A 13,155-nucleotide genomic window follows, 5' to 3' on the forward strand; every position below is an offset into this window, starting at 1 on the left:
TATTCAGACATCCAGAAGCCCCTCATGACCACAGCATCTACTTCTTTGCAGTTGCTCAATTATGTCTTTAAACCACAAACACTTTCACACAGGGATAATACACCACTGCTTAAACCTCTAATAAATCAGCCAACTCTAAACCCCCAAACCCAAACTTTGCTGCAAAATACGTATATATAATAGTATTTTTTCTATCAAGAGTAAATTGGACAATCACCATGCATAATGTAATCCAGGCAGCCATGCTTTAACCTGAATATGCCTTTATTAAGAATATTTAATAGTCTCCAGACAGCACCCCCGAGAGCCATTCTTTAATATAAATGAAGGTTTCCATTGGCAAATGATGTTACCATGCCAACCACTTTTTCTATATAGCATAAAACACAGTAGATGGAGAAATGTACTCCCAACAATCTCAGCTTGTTGTCCTAGTCTTCACACAGAGAAAAAACAAGATAATTAATTCCTAAATGACTGTATCTGGCCAAAGTGAAAAAGCACTTTGATCCCTGTGAGTTTGTGTGACAGTGAAATCATTTCAGAGAATCTCACACGTTCAGTTGATGAAAGATCCATAAGATTGCATACTAATAAACATGGAATTGTCTCTCTGGAGATAAAAAAAGCAGCTTTAGTCTGAGGGTGAGTTGCCTTTGGTTTCATAGACAACTGAAACCACCGTGGCTGTCTCTGGTCTGTTCCATAGATAAGTCCTTCCCTGTATCAGCATAATGATAGGCCCTGTGTTTGCTCAAGGTATTTGGAGAAGCAGGACTGGGCTGGATGAAAGCTTCAGTAACTCAGTTTATTGACTCCATTGGGATGTTCAATTCCCTCAATTTGTGTCTCACATTTTCCTCCCATGTGTGGTGTTTCATTAGAAAATAATGACTTTCTAAAACCGAAAGCCTTTGATATTGCAATTAACCAGAGCCAGAAAGAGGAGGCTGACAATACATTTCAACTCTGAGAAGCAACTAATGTGAAGAAATATGGTTTAAATTTAGATTCGATTTACATTCTCAAACAGATTCACTCATTTGCAATATGAACGAAACTCATACATAGCATTTATTTTTTGTCTGCTGTCTATACTGTAACATCGCATAGCAAGCACACCATCCCTAAGGTGGAGAAAAGACTGCTTGTTTAAATGACAAGTGCAACGAAAATGAAATTATATTCAATTTCGTACTGTACTTTAGCCGAGTATCATTCAAACTGAAATGTTTGAAGCTGAAACTCATTTTAAATTCTGTATTCACCTGGTCATACTGTTTGGAAATCAGTGAATTGAAATGACAGGGAACATCACGTTACTGTTTTATCCTGTGAAAGAAAAACGAACAAGAGACGAGATGGAGATTATTCTTAATCTAAAGAACCAGCTGTAAAAACAATAGCACGATTAGGACACACTGCAGACAGCAAACATCGTGGCGTTGCGTCTGCCAAATACAACAAGGAGAAACAACACACTGACTGCATTTGTAAAAGGCTTTTGAGGAGTGTTTTTCCAAGTGAAAATACTGAAAAGCGGATTAAATGTTTGACTATAAAGAGGTTGGGTGGATGTCAATCAATAAGAAACCACTGTACAGTGTGCGATGTGTGTGATAAAACAATAGGCAGTCAAAGAATGCTTCATGTCCTTGGCTAATAGCCTAAAGTGTATGATAAAGCTAACCTCAATATCAGGAGGAAACCATTTTCATATTCATTACCCATTGTCAAGAGGGATTTTTTTTAAATGTATTTGGGTCAATTAGAGAGGGTATATAATATAGAGGGAATATAATGTGTTCATTTTGAAGACACTTTCACAACTATGGGGATTCAAACCTGCAACTTCTTGATCTGCAGTCAAACGCCCAACCACTTGACTAACAATGCACAGTTCATCCTCAGTATCCTTTAAACATGGGTCTTCCCTCCTTTCAGATGAACATGGATGTTTCCTCAAGACTAAAACTGCCCGTGCTGTCAGAGGAATAAAGTGACATGTGCTTTCACAGTACTGGCATTGAGATGTCATTGTTGACCTGCAGCTCTACTAAAAATGTATTCATTCAGCAGATACTTTTATGTGTCTGCTAAATTCCAAAGCTACATACAGGTGGGATTTGAACCTGTGACTCTGCCATCCAACATCGATAGTTCACCATGCCAGGTAGGTGGGATGTGTTTACTTTGCACAGCACCTGGTAAATACAAACCGTTTTTTGAGTCATTGACCACCGAAATACTGACAGATCCGCTCTCATCAGATCCCTGAACCTGGCTGCACTTTACGTACGCATTAATACGTTTTTCGTATGTCGCTTCAGATAAAAGCGTCTGCTAAATGAATAGGAAGGAAAAATGTAAATGTAGTTGAGCTTGCTCGCCGGTGTGAGCTGTGATCTATGAACTCCTTTGCAGGCTTGAAAATAAAGTTACGTCCTCTCTTCCTCCTGTCCCCGTTTCACTGCTGCCCTGGAATCTTCCAGATCAGCCGGTTGTCTCTCCTCCCAGAGGATGTCATGGCCTGCCTGTTCAGGCTGTCCTCATCAGAGCAGAATGATCCTGGCAGACACACTAATAAAGAATACCATCTGTGCCTGGCAGGCGGAAAGAGAGGGGCCAATGAACCAATGAGAATGTCAGTAGTACCCCTCCTGCCACACATGCACACACACAGACAAACACAGACACACACACACACACTAGCCACTGGCTCCCCTCATCTCTCTCAAGATGAAAGGAAGGAAGGGAGTTGGTTAATTAAATTGCAGCAGGGATCAGAGGCGACCCCATAGCTCTGCCTCTAACAGGGGCAGACGAGGCACTCTGACAGGAGGGTTCGGAGATGTCAAGGAAACTAATTGCTGTTGAGGTATCCACCGGCGGCTCCATTCTTAAGACTCTGTTCAGAACAGGACGATGTGTTCTTGGAAAGAGAAATGTCCATGTTACTCAGATGAGGGAGTGACATTTGGTGGTCGTTCAACGAATTCGACAAAATACAACACATCGTATGTGAATTTAGCGGCGATATTGGCAGAGAGCTCTTCGTAGTTCTTCAGTTATTTATTTATTTACTTTTAGAATGTCTTCAACTCATCTGTTAAGTCAATGATATGTGTTTAAGAAGGCTGCTGAATGACTTACTAGCGCCACCTGCTGCATACAGTTGCTCGACAACTACGATCTCCTCAATGGCTACATTTAACAACATTAGTCATCTCATCTGGAATACGCCCTGTCTAAAGTTAGAGTCAACGCCCAGACGCAATAAAACATAAAGAGAAGCATGAATGTGTAAGACGGACCACCTCTACAGCTCGTAGGTGAGCAATATTTACCTTATTGTCCTTTATAGACACTGTACTAAACACAATATTGATGCCAATACACATTTTGCCTCGACGTTTGCTGAAGTGAGAAAGCCACTCGTCAGAAAAAATGTGATCCTTACTATGTGAAAATGTATCTATCTTCACGTGCCAACGGATCAGTCTATAGGACTGTGTAGCGTTAGAGCAAGTTTCACAGAAAATGGAAAGAAAAGACCGTGAGACCAAGGGAAGTTTTGCACAGAAACGTACTTTTTGTAACATCTTGTTCCACTGCTACATTGTCTGAACGGGCGGGGCTAAAAAGCGTCATTTTGACCAATAAGATTGCGCTATCCTATATGTAAATAAACCAGTTTCACTTTCAACATTTATCCAACATGGAAAGAACAGTCTAAAAAATGCAGCATGTTGCCTGCATGTATGTACCTTCCCATATTAAAATGTTTAACGTTGCTTTCGCCCATCTTTTGTTTTTGTTTAAGATGTGTTGTGATAAAGTAGATTTAGATTCTTAGCTACAGCGAATTCGGCGTGCAAACTTAAAACATTAAATGTTTTCTTCTAAAAGCCTAGGGCTGCCTCTAGAGTTATGGGTGTGTGCACGTGTTGCATAACGAAGGCCTACTTGTCGTACCAGTTTTTCTCTGCGCTAGGTACAGAGAGCATCATGGATGAATTGCTGAGTAGGCTCGGGTCGCTGACCTCAGACCAACTGCGGCAGGAGGTCATCGAGGCGGGGTTGAATTGCGGCCCCATCACCGCCACCACCCGGGCGATCTTCGAGAGGAAGCTGGCCCGCACCCTCCTGGAGACAGAAGAGGATGTCCTCGGACGGTCCTCCTCCTCTGATGGAGAACTAGCAGGTGGAGGGCAGGGAGGGAACCTGGACAACAGACCTGATCTGACATCTGACGGGAAAGAAGCTCACCCTTCTGAAGAGGCACAGGAAGTGAGTGTGCCAGATTCTCCGCCTGTGTACTATGGAGTGTGTCCTCCTAAGGAGGAGGCTTCGGGGAAGGAGGGTGAGTCATCATGGCGGTTGGAGGAGGGATGAAACACAATCATTAACACCGTAATGGGATGGTTAGAAGAAAATGTGGGGAGAGTATTTTTTGAATCTGTGCTTTCTCTCTCATCAGACAAAGTTAGAGTGTATGTGGACATGAAGAAAGCTCTGAGGGCCATGATTACTGTGAAAGGGGCCCGGTTCAAGGCCTTCTCAACGAGAGAAGAAGCAGAGACGTTTGCAAAGGGCAGCAGTGGACAAATCTCAGCCCAGCCCACCATCAGCACACTAGACGGGCCACAGACAGGGGCTTGGGGACCTGTAACATCCACAGGTATGTTCGTATATCTACCTCCATCCAAAACAGGTGGTCCCTGAGTTTTCTTTTAACAACCTCAGTTAAACATGTCAGGGAAGGGTTTTCGCTAAACGTTCTTTCGCGGTTTTTTTGCGATCATTTGCAAAGAGTATTCTAGAATATATTTAACTTTTATTTTAATGTATTTAAATATTCAAATCCCCCGATGCTAAGGCGGTGCTGTCTCTGGGGGAGGTTCTACGGGGAACCTGGAACGTGCTAATGAGTTCCGCAGCCCCAGGACCCAGGACCTGACTGCAAAGCTGAGGAAGGCTGTGGAGCAGGGTGACCAGGATGCCTTCAGGACCCTGGTCTGGTCCAACCCACGATACCTCATCGGTTCTGGAGACAACCCCACTATCGTTCATGTGTGTAGCCTGCGGTACACGCTACACCACCATCTGTACCATGGCTAAATGACTACATGTACCATGAGGCCTCACTTCCATGGCAGCAGGAGCTTGTTTGCATTAATATGATCTCGTATTACATTATAGTAGGTAATAATAGGTTATTATCATGTATGTATGTGTATCATTCATCATCATCGTTTTGTGTGTGTGTGTCCCCAGGAAGGATGTCATTACAACGCTCTTCACGTGGCAGCCAAAGAGAACCAGGCTGGAATAGCACAGCTACTCCTGGACACCCTGGAGAACCCAGACTTCATGAGGCTCATGTACCCTGATGACCAGGAACACATGCTGCAGGAACGCATCCACTACATTGTAGACCTGTACCTCAACACTCCGGACAAGGCCGTGAGTAGCCTAGCGATGCCGGAACTTTGGTATTTGTAGTCCAGACTGTTGTTTTTTGTAGGTCCGGAACTACGGAACGGGAATGATATGTGTCGGTGTTTTCCTACAGAGCAATGAAACCCCTCTACACTACGCCTGTAAGTTCGGCTGCCCAGATGTGGTTAACGTTCTGTGTTCTCATCCTGCCACCGATAAACACCGCAAAAACAAGTACAACCAGAAGCCCCCCAGTGTAAGTCAACACAGGGCTCACCAGTAAACGCACAGCATTCACACTTTGGTGTCTACAGTATTAAAATACTAATTCACACATCGAATAATAATTGTCCTTTTCAGGTTATATGTGAAAGGAAAAATAAATCCCCTGAAATAAGGAAACAAATCAGAGATTATTTGGAGGGTGCGTCATGCTTTTATACATCTACTGCTAGTCTCCATTCATAAATGTTATGTAAACCAATAGAATGGAAAATTGTTCAACACACAGTAACGCTGTCTGCTTCTGACAGACAGGTGCTATGTCCCTCTGCTGAGAGACACAGACAACAGCTTCCAGCCTGTGATTGGCTTGCCATGGTCACCTGACCCACAGGGGGGCGATTTTCATTTGTTGAACTGTGGGGAAGCAGGAAGTCCCATAGACCCAGTCATGACCGTAAAGGCCTATGTGGGCCCCCTCAGTCCCTCAAAGGTAGCAACCAATCCAACGAACCATGGTCATCATCACCTGACCCTTAGCAATGCGCATTTAGACACTCAGGTGTGAACACCTGTTAAAAACTGTTTCACTGTGTCTCACAGGCAGAAGAGTTTTACAAACTGTGGAAATCCCCATCGAGAGAGCGAGCTATGTATTTCCATGGCATCCTCAAGTCAGACCCTGATCGAGGTGTGGAGCGTGTGGGGAGGTGAGTTGAGGACACCTCAAAACTGCTGGAGCAATCTGATCTAGCTGGTGACCGATTAAAATTGGTTTTGTTGTGACAAATGTTGTGGAATTTTTGCCACAGCTCTCTGTTTTAACGGAAACACAAGGTCAGCGCAAAGGCTCACACAGCAAATGCAATTTGGACAAATATTATTTAATGTTTGCAGAGATGGAGGACATGGAATTATACTTAAACAGCAATATATCAAATCACACAACTGTGTCTCGGGACACTCGAGATATCCCTGTGTTTGTGTTTTTCGTCTTTTCAGACAAAGTCTCATCTGTCTGTACCCTGTTGAATAGGGAAATCGCACATGACATGGGCCATCCATGGGCCGAATACTGGGGCTTCCTGGACAGCTTTGTCGACCTCTCTTCCGAGGAGGGACTGGTGAGGCTGGAGGACTACCTGAAGAGGAAAGACGATCACTGTCTGACCGGTGTCCATGGCAACGACCCTCAAACGCCGGTGGCTGTAATGGATCCGAGCTGTCCGCCGACAGAGACGAGCTCGGTGTCCCCTGTGTGCAACCTGCTGCCAGAGTTTGAGAGAGCAAGCCTCCATCGCGGCGCAACCGCAGACCAGAGAAGGGCCGTTGGGGCTGAAGAGCCTGCTCTCTCTGCGGCGGGGGAAGAAGGCTTGGACCTGGGTGACCGCAGCTTCTGGAGGACCTGGGGCAGGAACCAGGGGAGGGCGGATGAGGAGCTGTCCAGCGCCTGTTCCGAGGAGTACCTAACAGCAGACGAGGGCTCGGAACGCTCGGGTTCCCTTGGAGACGTGTGGACGGACAGGAGATGCTCCGAGTCTTCTTCTTCTTCGTCTTACAAGTCCACTGGAGATACGTCTGTGAACACGGTCCTCACGGGAGACACTCCCACAACACAGACCGCTTTCATCCAGGGGTGAGTTTTCAGTACTTTGGGGAAGGACACTGCCCAAACCAGGCAGGAATCATCTAATGAAGTGTTGGTATTTCTCTTTCCAGACAATCTCCTACCAAGTTGGACAGGGATGTTCTAGACGCCGTGAAAGACCTAGTGATTGATCCTGAGAAATACCCCTGTATTACAAAGTGGAAGGATAATATTCAAACATATCCCTCGTCACAGAGGCTGAGGTTTGTTTGTTTTTTTGTCTTTAACCAAACGTTGTGCTCTTCGTTCTGTTCTCTAGCCCACGTTGAATAATGCTTTTATGTTGCCCCCTTTCCAGCTGGCCTAGCCCCACGAGAAGCTACAGGGAGACCCAGGAGTTCACTCCAAGCACACCCCGCTCCACAAGCCCTGGGCCTCACAGCCCCACACTAAACTCTTACACCCAGCACATCCTCCGTAAGACCCTCTTCAGGTCACCTAACTGACCTGATAAACCCAGCCAGGTGATGATCATTCTGGGACTAATCAGTTGGGGTCCGGGTGTATTGGTTGAAGCGTTCTGCAGGTTAGAGAGATAATCTCAACACTATTGACACAAATAATGACCACACAGTGCACAGAATTTATAGTGGAAAGAGGAAAAAAAAAATGTATATAAAGCCAACAGGTGTTTTTTTATTCCATCGGGCAGACACTACATCATAGATCTTGGACTGTCATCTTAACATGTGTTACTGTAGGAGTGGATATGTCTGAATAATAAGACAGAATATATGAACAGATAAGGCAATAGATGATAAACTGATTGTGATCAACGTAAGCACATAAGAGATCCCTGATTTCTTACACAGACAATCAGGTGGAATGTTACCGAAGCTTTCTATAAATACTGCTGCGTCATTGTCGAGAATAACAAAACGACTTGTGCTGACATGGGTCAACAGTCCTCTATTAATAACTATGCTGTCAGATACCAGTTTCAATGATTAATCTCATGAAGCTGACTTTACCTGTTAAGAGTTTTATATTTTGCACTGTGGTTAATTTGTTATGGCTGTTGTATGTATGGACTACTCTACACACAGTATCTATTCACACCTAACTCAGCACTTTTGCATGTTTGCATTGCTTCAGGCTACATTATAATGGAGCATCGGGTTATTGGATTTTTTACAGAATTATGTAAACTGCTTGGGAATGAATTAAAGCACTAGTGCAATACTTTTATATAAAGTGTACGGATTGATTAAAAAGAGGACCATCATAACTGTTCTAATATTCAGGTTTATTCCCAGAACATATGACCAATAAAGAATAGTTTTATAAATTAACATACAAATGGCATGGTGTAAAATACATTGTTCAAATACATTGTTCCATACAAAACCCCCTTTTTTCCCCAAAAATATTTCGACTGAACGCTATCAGGTCCTCTGCGGAGATAACGGTTTCAGCAAGTCAGGCCAAGTTGGGTCGGGTTTGAGGCATATTTTGGCGATCCGTGCTGGAGATGTCTTAAGTACGGGTGAGTTTATCAGGCGGCATGAATCCAGAGTCTCCCATCATCCTCAGTCCTACTCTACCGCTCGGTCTGATGGTGACCCAGGTGATGCTACCGTTGTTCAGTCCGAGACGCAGCCACCCCTCCGGAGGAAACTGCAGCGCTCTGGAAGAGTCAACAAACAACCGTTTTAGTCGGGTGGTTCAAACCGGCAGCGACAAAGCCAATCAACCATACATGGTCTATCGTGTGTCTGACATTTGTCAAGTGGGTGTTAACGCTAAAGAATTATACATAACAACGTGCATGTCTGTGTGTGTACAGCCACATACCTGCACACGAAGTAGCGAATGACATTAGCGTGACAGACGATAATCTCGTAGCTGTCCTCAGTCTGTTTGGCGTCGGCGCGGTGGATGTAGCGGCGGAAAGCTGCCTCGATGCGAGCCCCGTCCTCGTGGTACTACAGGAAGCGCCAAACAGAGTCAGAACCTCTCTAGCTTCCAGAAGTAGTCCTCACCAAGCCTTGACCACACAACAGGTGTCAATGCTTAGAAATGTGAAATTGTTAACAAATGATCGAGCCACTTTGTGATCAATGAGGGTTTGGTAGGCCAGGGGCGGATCGAGACATTTTCATTCGGGGTGGCAATAGGGTGGCAGAAGGAAGTTGTTGGGTGGCCTCCTGGAGGCGAATCCAAACCCAAAGTAGGGGGGTACATTACTCCCTATGGTAAATGATTAGGCTGTTATTTATGTTCTGTAATGTACAAATAATATCTTTCCATAGGAAGATTGGGGTGGCAGTATTTTTTATTGGGGTGGCAGCTGCCACCCCTTGCCACCCCTTAGATCCGCCACTGCTGTAGGCCTATTTACCAGGCACAATGCAAAAACATTCACACACATTGCAGCTTGCTGTTATGCAGGCACGGTTCAACAATACATATAACTTGCTAACACATGCAAATAATCTTGTTACTGAACTCATGGGCGTATCTAGTAATATTCTCTGGAGTTATATGGTGGAACATGCCCCCAGACCCCCGTAGTTTTGCTGGGTCACAGGAAAAATAATAGATTTTATCTTGGGGCTTAACCCCCCCCAAAAGTGGGAACCTAGATTTGCCCCTCTCGTCTCACCACACAGTCTGGTTTCCAGGAAATGGGTGGTACTGGCTCAATGGGAGCACCCTCTCTTAGCAGGTCACAGCTTACCAGATCCACATCTAATGCAAAGCCAAGAGGGAAAGAGTGGTCATTATCATCCTGAATGGTGGGGCTATTCTGCACAATCAACAGTAATTAAAGATAAGAGATCCTCTCTAACCTGGCAGATGTTTGCTTATAATGTTGGCAGTTTCTGTGGCACGGGTCATCGTTGAATGGATCAAAACATCATACTTCAGCCCCAGGGCAGCCAATCGCTGGCCTGTAAACTCGGCTTGCTCCCGGCCTGTAAAACGATAAAATCATTAGTTCATTAGTTTGAACTTTAACCTCTGTTGTTGCCTGGTCGCTTGAAAGAGCACATACCTAAAGGAGTTAAAACTCTTTCCTTGTCAACTGTCCCATTCAGATTGTACTGAGAGTGACGGATTAAGAAGATGTGTCGAGTAGCTTTGGGTTTGTTATTCTCCAATTCTGTCATCGGTTCGTCGTTGGTACTCTCTTTGCCGTTCCTTCTCTTCTTTCCATTTGTGAGTGACAAGGGGTCACGCCTGTAACACATTAGTCAACATTAACGGGGTTCCGCTCTTTGCACAGCATTAAGACTGGGGGAGCAACATTTAGCTTAATGGACATTTTAACATTTGCATTTGGTATTGAGGCTACAATGTGGAGCGCAGAGATGCTTGCCAAACAGCGTGCGTTAATAAGAAAGAATCTACCTATCCCAATTATTGTCCCAGGTAGTCCTACTGTAGTCCTGGCCTGTTGACCAAGACTGAGGTTGTGCTGCTTGAAGAACTGCGAGGGCAGTCCAGATCCTTGAACTTTCAGCATGGCTTGGTCTTTCCAGATATCCTCTTGATTCTGCCATTGCCACAAGCAGCGCAGAACTGCCCGCTAGACCACAAATTAGCTTTGTTACTATTCTGAAAGACATCCTTGCCAGGAAAATGACAACAACCCAAGATTAGAAAATCCCGATGCAGCTTCTTTATCGCCGGCGTATTAGTGGAAGTAAATAATGTTTTGTGACAAAACAGATTCTATGTCCGAGGCGCTCGTGTACTTCTTCCTGCCTCCTTCGTCTTTAGAATAAGCAAGTACGGCGTCAGGGAAGGACAAAACTACGTTTTGCAAAAACAATGCCTAACTCATATTCACCCGAAGGTGTCAGCAAAAAGCTTTTGGTTGAGGAGGAGTTGATGTAAAGATTGTGACATGATTACTGTGTTTTGGACACCGGTAATCACCCATAAAAAAATCAGTCACAAAATAAATTACGGCTCAGTACAAACTTGTGAAATTGTACTATTTACTAATTCGTTTGTTTTGTTCTATCCTTATTTTGGAAAGGTTGGCTGTTTATCTGTTTTAGCTATTTGAAAAAGAAGGCATTTTCTCTCCTCCGGGGCAGTAATCGGCGCTCGCGGAGTGACAAAACATGTGGACCCACCCAGCGAACATTTCTATGGCAACGTGGGAGCTTCATTGAGAAGGATCATGGGAAGTAATTCTGGAGTTGTTGAAGCAGAGGGAAATTCGAAATAATGTAATATTACTCTGTAAAAACAATGAATTGTCGGCCAAACTGTTGCGTTAGTTGTAAGTATGAATGGCATTCCAACTAATGAAGGGATTCACAATGTGATAACACAGTTCGTTATGCGACAGTACTGTTTTAGCCAACCGGCTAACGTACGCTAGGCTAGCAGCAAACGCTAACGTTAGCAGCAAACTATTTTCATGTGACATTAATTTTTCACACTTAGAATCTCAGCACTGATATGCTGCATGAATGGAAAACAGACAGCTGTCTTTGGTTGTTCCCTAAAGACAATACCGCTCTTACATGCCTGCCTCCTTCTAAACCCTGGACCCTTGCTATCATAGATTATGTTGACTGTCTACTGATAGTTATTGGCCAGTGATGAATACAGGATGGAGCTGCAGTTGGAAGTTGTGTTATCGTCTTGCATTAAACGGAAGAAACCATGGCCGCGGTTCTGTTGGCTGGGTTTGGTGAGGATTATCCCCGATGGTGTTTAGTTATCTAGCATCTCATGTTATCATGTCGGGTAAACACATTGATTGACTACCGTCCTTATCCATAGGAGAAGGAGTCGGTTTTCTTACTGGACGACAGGCGGATAAGCGAGATCAACATGATTTCCGGTCGCACTAGGAAGAAGACGCCCAAACTCCAACCCTTACTCCCCAGAGTGGTAACCATGGCTGCATCTCAGAGTGGTGAGCTCTCAGTGGCTAGCAACGAGAATGGGGTTTACCCTTTGAAGTCACTTCAAGTGTGTTTTTACTTCAATTCAGTCTATTGACAGTCCTCAGTGACTGTTAGTTAACTATGCGCTACTGTTTGAACTGTGCATTTTGGATCCTTGATCTTGTGCTTTCTATATGCACTATTTGCACTGTGTGAATTCATCGTATCCTTTTGCTCCTTGGCTATTTGCAGGCATGTGGCTTGCAGGTCTGCTAGTGTCAGGAGATATGTTTCTATGGAGCAGGGACAAAGATTCCTTGAAGACAGTTTCAGCTGTCCCCGAAGTATCTCAGATGGTTTCCACTGCTCATGGTTTGTATTTGGACCATTAAGAGTCCTGCTATACAACCCCAGCTTCTGACTGAGAACTGTGATCCAACCCAGGTCCCTGGACTAATAAAGTATTATCTTTGTGTGTATATATGCCTTTGTGTTTGTCTGTACACTGCGTGTATGTGTTATGTCTGAATGTATATGTCTATGTGTGTATGTCTGTGTGATGTCTCTGTGTGTATGTATGTCTATGCATGTATGTCTATGTGTGTATTTTCACAGGTTCACGCACCCGCCTGTCCCTCCTGGTGTCTGGGGATGGGATGCGTGTTCTCCTGGTGAGCCCAGCCGGACAGGTGTTCCTCTGGGAGTGTGTGGACGTGCGTGACCTGGCGGGGCTGAGGGATGGCCCTGCCAGGGGCCTCTGGGCTCACATCCAACCCCCCGAGGACTGGAGGGCTCCCTCTCCCCAGGACAAGGAGACGTCCCAGCACAGTGTCTTCGTCAGGACAGATGTGAGGATAATAAAACCGGGAAGAACAGGGAGTCAGGTGGCTGAGTGGTTAGGGAATCGGGCTAGTCACCAGACGGTTGTTGGTTCGATTCACGGCCATGCTAAATTATGTCGTGTTCTTAGGCAAGGCACTGCACCCTACT

The 13,155-nt window shown here is 44.8% G+C and overlaps 3 protein-coding genes across 6 annotated transcripts in view; 2 read left to right on the plus strand and 1 right to left on the minus strand.

The window, feature by feature from the left end:
* Positions 1-3,212: 3,212 nt before the first annotated feature.
* On the plus strand, positions 3,213-8,502 carry LOC124484507 (ankyrin repeat and LEM domain-containing protein 2-like). Of its 4 annotated transcripts, none has more exons than XM_047045432.1 (12): positions 3,213-3,332; positions 3,979-4,363; positions 4,481-4,681; positions 4,880-5,073; positions 5,278-5,466; positions 5,576-5,698; positions 5,803-5,866; positions 5,976-6,157; positions 6,268-6,374; positions 6,701-7,300; positions 7,384-7,515; positions 7,611-8,502. In XM_047045432.1, the coding sequence occupies exons 2-12, from the start codon at positions 4,009-4,011 to the stop codon at positions 7,756-7,758; spliced, it is 2,295 nt and encodes a 764-aa protein (XP_046901388.1). In that variant the 5' UTR covers positions 3,213-3,332; positions 3,979-4,008; the 3' UTR covers positions 7,759-8,502. The 4 variants fall into 4 exon arrangements, with proteins under 4 accessions (XP_046901388.1, XP_046901390.1, XP_046901389.1 ...); XM_047045434.1 differs by having other exon boundaries at positions 4,901-5,073; XM_047045433.1 differs by having other exon boundaries at positions 3,995-4,363.
* Positions 8,503-8,539: 37 nt separating this feature from the next.
* Positions 8,540-11,045, minus strand: LOC124484508 (serine/threonine-protein phosphatase PGAM5, mitochondrial-like). Its single transcript, XM_047045436.1, has 6 exons — positions 10,667-11,045; positions 10,311-10,495; positions 10,105-10,230; positions 9,918-10,003; positions 9,107-9,237; positions 8,540-8,939 (listed from the first exon to the last, which is right to left on the minus strand). The coding sequence occupies exons 1-6, from the start codon at positions 10,882-10,884 to the stop codon at positions 8,789-8,791; spliced, it is 897 nt and encodes a 298-aa protein (XP_046901392.1). The 5' UTR covers positions 10,885-11,045; the 3' UTR covers positions 8,540-8,788.
* Positions 11,046-11,389: 344 nt separating this feature from the next.
* The window catches only part of cplane1 (ciliogenesis and planar polarity effector 1), a 30,261-nt gene continuing 28,495 nt past the window's right edge, over positions 11,390-13,155 (plus strand). Inside the window, exons 1-5 of the mRNA XM_047045360.1 lie at positions 11,390-11,549; positions 11,838-11,966; positions 12,059-12,194; positions 12,418-12,537; positions 12,781-13,013. Coding sequence (XP_046901316.1) covers positions 11,886-11,966; positions 12,059-12,194; positions 12,418-12,537; positions 12,781-13,013 — 570 coding nt within the window. The 5' untranslated portion in view covers positions 11,390-11,549; positions 11,838-11,885. The remainder of the gene's footprint in view (positions 11,550-11,837; positions 11,967-12,058; positions 12,195-12,417; positions 12,538-12,780; positions 13,014-13,155) is intronic.

Source organism: Hypomesus transpacificus, chromosome 22 (assembly GCF_021917145.1).
Source record: "Hypomesus transpacificus isolate Combined female chromosome 22, fHypTra1, whole genome shotgun sequence".
NCBI lineage: Eukaryota > Metazoa > Chordata > Actinopteri > Osmeriformes > Osmeridae > Hypomesus > Hypomesus transpacificus.